The sequence below is a fragment of the Suricata suricatta genome, chromosome 13, assembly GCF_006229205.1.
Source record: "Suricata suricatta isolate VVHF042 chromosome 13, meerkat_22Aug2017_6uvM2_HiC, whole genome shotgun sequence".
NCBI lineage: Eukaryota > Metazoa > Chordata > Mammalia > Carnivora > Herpestidae > Suricata > Suricata suricatta.
In genome coordinates this window covers 26,089,041-26,095,040 of record NC_043712.1, presented here as the reverse complement: position 1 = coordinate 26,095,040, position 6,000 = coordinate 26,089,041, and the positions used below count along the sequence as shown (strand labels likewise).

General features: G+C 37.4%; 1 protein-coding gene across 3 annotated transcripts in view; it reads left to right on the top strand.

The window, feature by feature from the left end:
- FKTN (fukutin) overlaps positions 1 to 6,000 on the top strand; it is a 94,973-nt gene that overhangs the window by 7,520 nt on the left and 81,453 nt on the right. For all 3 annotated transcript variants that reach the window (XM_029921108.1, XM_029921107.1, XM_029921106.1), the window contains exon 2: positions 4,249 to 4,436. In XM_029921108.1, the coding sequence (XP_029776968.1) occupies positions 4,332 to 4,436 (105 nt within the window). In that variant the 5' untranslated portion in view covers positions 4,249 to 4,331. The remainder of the gene's footprint in view (positions 1 to 4,248; positions 4,437 to 6,000) is intronic.

The window sequence follows — 6,000 nt, the reverse complement described above, 5'->3', positions numbered from 1 at the left end:
CAACTTGAATCATCCCTCAGCAATTTGACATATATGTCACTGTGGAGATGAGATTATGGCTAGGTAGAAAGTGGAGACGAGGGCTCCATTAAAATGAGGACATTAGGGACAGTTAGAGTCTACATTAGATTGACAGTGAAGAAGGAAGAGGGAGTTAATGCCAGAGATATTTGAGAGGTAAAATCAGTGAGCTAGTCTTTTTTTTAAGTACCATATTTTTCATTTTAAAGTCGTGTGTGTGTATGTGTGTGTGTGTGTGTGTGTGAGAGAGAGAGAGAAAGAGAGAGAGAGAGAGAGAGAGAGAGAGAGAGAGAGAGAGAGAGGGAGGGAGGGAGGGAGAGAGAGAGAGAGAGAGAGAGAGAGAGAGAGGGAGAGAGAGAGAATGTGCGTGCACATGTGCGGGAGCCAGGGAGGGGCAGAGAGGGAGGAAGAGAAAGAATCCCAAGCAGCCTCCATGCTCAGCATGGAACCCACATAGGGCTTGATCCCACAGAACCGTGGGATCATGACCTGAGGCGAAATCAGGAGTTGGACGCTCAACCAACGGAGCCTCCCAGGCCGCTCCTGTGTTCTTCATTTTAAAAATCATGCTAGTAAAGAAGAATGTTTTGATAGGCAAACGCTCCTCCTCTGCAATTGAATTGCCTTGGCATTTATAGAAAATCATGAAGTCAAGTTAGTTGGATTGATATCATCCTGATAACAACCTTAGAGTTAAATGATTGGCGATATGTTGTGGAGGTTTATTTCATGTAAGAACTAATTATAGATTAGAGACATGTCCAAAGAGAGAACAAGATGTTAATTTGGTCTTTCTCTTTCTGTAGTGGTTTACATAGGTCTTTTATGCTTTTTCTATTTATGAATTCAGGCGTAGAACATGCTGAGTGATGGCGCACTCTCCGTGCCTCTTTAGAAAATTACATGGGAATCAGTATACAATATGCTGATGCACTGTTTACCATAACTACAAGAAACTGAGCTGAAATACTGAAAATGAAGGATATTCTTGCTATCTTGTGAACCGCCCTTATCTGAGTATTTGTTTTAGCGGATTTTAGCTGACAGCAAAAACAAATATCATCATCAATGTTATTTTATGTATGTTGTCAGTTTTTGCAGTTTTAGGAGACAGAACATGATCATGACTTATTCAGTTATTTTTGCTGTATACACCATCTGTAAATCAAGTATTCCTATTACTGTTGGTATCATTTCTCTTAAGTAGTTTGTTGACTTTATATAATACAGTGTTTGTTTCATGTAGTCTTCAGCTCTAGAAGCTCATTTGTATTGTTTTAAAACTCGAAACCAAGACTTCTGGTTTTTAAGATAGCAGATTAGAGGCATTTGTACCCTATTCTATCTAAAATTACGCTGAAACAACAAGGAGATTGAGAGACAGAGATTACATCTTTGGTGAGACCAGGAATCCTGTAACCCCAAATCAGACTATTTGAGAAATGGTCCCTTGTAAGCAGGAGGAGATTAAGCGAGGCTGCTGTCAGGAAGAGATCTCAGATAGAGCTGGCAGTGCAGTGGGGGAGAGATCTTCTGATCTGTTTCCAGTGGATCAGGATGCAGAAGAAGGCAGTAAGAGCTTCCTTGGATTGTTTAGCAGCTTGAACCAGCAGGAAAGGAAAAGCATGTGAGAAAATGTACAGATCCATCCCATCTTTGCAGGAATCACTTTCTTGGTGGGGCAAGGAGTAATGGCTAAACAGCTTTCTCTCACTTGTTCTCAGACACATTCTCTTTGTCTCTCTTTCTCTCTCACACACATGTGCAAAACAGTGTGTCATAAAATGCTTTCTTGTATATCAGAGGCTACCTTCTAGTCCAGAACACAGCCTGTTTCTGCCTTCCACAGGCCTCTTGTAAATAACTGACCCAAGCTGTGTTCACATGATTCACTGGTAAATAATAAAAAAGAAATGAGCACAGTATCTCCCCAAAAATGCTACAAGAAAAAAAGGAAAAAATAAACAGAGAAAAACAAGGGATAAAGAACTCGTGAGAAAACTGTATTGGCCTAACAAACTTAAGGAAACAATCACTTCTTTAAATTTATTTTTAATGTTTGTTTATTTTTGAGAAAGAGAGACAGAACACGAGTGGGGGAGGGGCAGAGAGAGGAGACACAAAATCTAAAGAAGGCTGCAGAGTCTGAGCTGTCAGCACAGAGCCCGATGCGGGGCTCGAACCCACAAACCATGAGATCATGACCTGAGCTGAAGTCAGACACTTAACCGACTGAGCCACACAGGCACCCTGAAATAATTGCTTCTTTAAAAGAATAGACAAAGCTAATTAGCTAGGAAGAAATAGTAAGACAGTGGCATATAATAAATCATATTCTGGCAGAGCTCAAGAAAGAAAGAAAAATAAAATCAGAGAAGTAAAAGACCATATGGGAAGCAAAAAGGAGAATTAACATTGTTGAAAAGTCAGTAAAGAGCAAGACAACAGGCTTTTGGAAGTTGAACAAAGTACAATGGCAATGAGAGGAGATGAAATAAATACGCAGGTGTGTTCTGGAAATAAGAGAATTCAACATTAGAACAGGAAAAACATTCAAACATACAACCTAAGAAACTTCCCACTAAAAAAAAGAAATCTTGGTTCTACAGATTGGAAGGACACATAATGAAGAAAAGCTAGTATACATTAGCCCTTGCATGGTGTGGGGATTAGGGACACCATCCTCCTCTGGCAGTTGAAGATGTGTGTTAATAGACGCCTCAGAAATTCAGCTACTAAGAGCCTACTGTTGACCGGAAGTTTTAGTGATGACATAAACAGTCAATTAACATATTTTGTATATTATATGTATTATATACTATATATTTTTACAATAAGGTAAGCTAGAGAAAAGAAAATGTTATTAAGAACATCGTAAGAAAAAAAACCCTAAGGAAGAGAATATACATTTACAGTACATACTATAAAAGAATCCACATATAAGTGGACCCAGGCAATTCAAACCCATGTTCAAGGGTCAGCTGTACATTCATCAACATCATTACATAACCTAGTTTTGAAAAAAATTGGATTTCAGAGGTAAGGAATACATTCTCTGCTCATCACATTACAAAGGTCAACTTTTTAACTGAAAATTTTTAATTAAAGGGGAGTGCTGGGGGAAGGATCAGATATTCTCAAGGGGATATTTAGTATTATAGCATTATTGTATAAGATCTACACGTTGTCAGGGGGAAAGAAAGTGCGACCTCAGCCCAACGAAGCTGACAAGTGTTTTCGAATAGTGTGAGAACTCAAGGTAAATAGTATCCGTAAGTTCTTTTTGATAAACTATAACAAGATGACTATCAGCCGTCCGGTAGATGAATAGAGATAATACAGCAGAAGGAGATTGGCAGGGAACAGCATGGAACAAGAACAAAATAATTGTGAGATTTGTGGTAACAGAATACAAGTACAATGAGGTAAAACTAATAAAAGTCAGGATTGAAGCAGGAGAGAAAGCAGGAGGGTAAGTATAAATTTGCCGATTTCCCCTTATTTTTCAGCTGTCATAAAAAGTTTAGACATCCGGTGATAGAGGTGTTAGTCTATTTACAGGAATGAAAATGATCACTTGAGAATCAAATGTAATGTGTTTAACCAAAATCAAACCATGCAAAGGAGATACAAAGAAGTAAAACTATTTTAAATTTCTTATTCTAAAGAAATAATCAGAGGCAGCCAAAGATGAAAAGAAAACTTTTTATCTTTACACTTTCTTTATATTTGGAAAGAACTGAAAACCTGCCGGGCATATTTATAAAAACGGGCCACAACCTAGATCACACAAGAACAACAAAAAGCTATCCTACCGATGATGTTTCTTGACCAAACCTTTTCTCAATTTCCTCTGTGGAAGTGGTTCTTAGTGAGGTCAGCAGCACGTGCCAACTTGTCAGAAATGCAAATTCAGAAGGCCCAGCCCAGATCTACTGAATCAGAAAGTCTGTTGGAGAAGCCCCCAAACCATAGATGTCAGGTTTTGTACATATCCCATTAATGCTTGTTATTTGCAGTTGTTATTTGTAAAATGTGTGGTAAATATTTTTGTGTTTTCATGTTTGGGCTCATCTGATTATTTCTTTAGGAGAGGAAATTAGCAACTCAGAGAATGTACTATGGAACTTTAGGTAACTTTTTCTTTGTTCTGTTGCTAGTTATTAAAGGTGAAAAAGTAAAAATAGGTGTTCGTCTCTTTAGAAGTATATATTTTTTTGTTTACAGAAAACAAGATTATCTTCTTATCCAAAAAAGATGACACCAGCTGGGTTACTCTCAAAAAACAACCAAGTGAGCACCACAGACTAATGAGTAGAATCAATAAGAACGTGATTTTGGCGGTTTTAACTTTGACAAGTTCTGCGTTTCTGCTGTTTCAGTTGTACTACTACAAGCACTATTTATCAGCAAAGGTAAGTTTTTAAATTTGTATTCCTCTCTGCATATTATTTTGTAGCTGTTGTGCATAGTTTTAAGGATATTACACCTTTATCATATATACTTCAAACATTTTTCATGGTTTATTAATTTGTCTTTTAACTTTTTTTTAATGTTTTTAATTTATTTTTGAGAGAGAGAGAGAGAGAGGCAGCTTGAGTAGAGGAGGGTCAGAGAGAGAGGGAGGTAGAGAATCTGAAGCAGGCTCCAGGCTCTGAGCTAGCTGTCAGCACAGAGCCCGACACAGGGCTCGAACCCACAAACCTTGAGATCATGACTTGAGCCGAAGTCGGATGCTTAACCGACTGAGCCACCCAGGCACCCCTAACTTTGTATCCATAGTATACACCCCCCACCCCCACCCCAGTACATTTATATTTAATTTCTAGGTAGAAAAGATTCCTAGGTAGAAAAGCTATCAAGAACTCTCTTCCTTAGGGCATCTGGTTTTGTGTCATAAGTAGCCAAAGACTGTGGAAATATTCACCTGTATTTTCATCAAATACTATTTAGGTTTAAATTTTTTAACTAAATAGAATTTATTTTAGTATGAGGTATGAATTAGATCTCTAACTTCAAGTTTTCCCCCAAATGGTTGACCATTTGTCCCAATATCACTTACCGAATTCCTCCACTAACTTAAAATCCCTTCTTAATTATATGTGACATTCCTACAAATAACTACTATATTGACCCATTCCCCTAGAATGCAGTGTAGCTCTTTGGAGCCAATGCTGGGCTTCAACTCATGACCCTAAGATCAAGACCTGAGCTGAGATCATGCACTGGACACCTAACCACCTGAGCACCCAGGTGCCCCAAATTCAGTGTGGCGTTAGTTGTAAAAAGCAGAAACTCAAGTCTAGATTAAACCTCATTTATGCTGCTTATTAGCTGTGAGATCTTAGGTAAATTACTTCTAAATATTCTGTTTCCTCATCTACAAAATAGGGACAATAAAGGTACCAGCTCATAGACTCGTGATGCTTAAATAAATTAACACACATAAAGCATTTGGAACAGTGCATGTTATAAAGAGATCAGTAAATAATGAGCTATTATTATCTTCATATAGTGATACTGGTTTCAGGAGTAGAATTTAGTGATTCGTCACTTATAACACTCAGGACTCATTCAAAAACTTTTATTTATAAGTCACTGTTTACTAGGCATTTTGACAAGGTGATAGAAACAATGAGAAATGGGTTTTTTCTTCCATATTTTTATAATTTGTTGGGGACAGATGCTAATGGAAATATAGATGCTTTCTGTACATTATTAGTGTATTATAGATAAAATATTATCTATAAGGAATACAGTTAGTTTCTCTATTCCAGCTGAAAAAATGCTTTACATAAAAATAGTAGCTATAGTTAGAATAATAGACTCTGAAGTTCCCAACTTCTAAAATTTTTTTCAGTTTTGTTGAGGGAAATGTTTAAGCTTTCAGCTTTTTATTAAACTTCAAGGTCTCACTTAAACTTCAGGGAAGTACAGATGGATCTCGAGTATTCTAATATAGTTTCTTGCAACATAAGA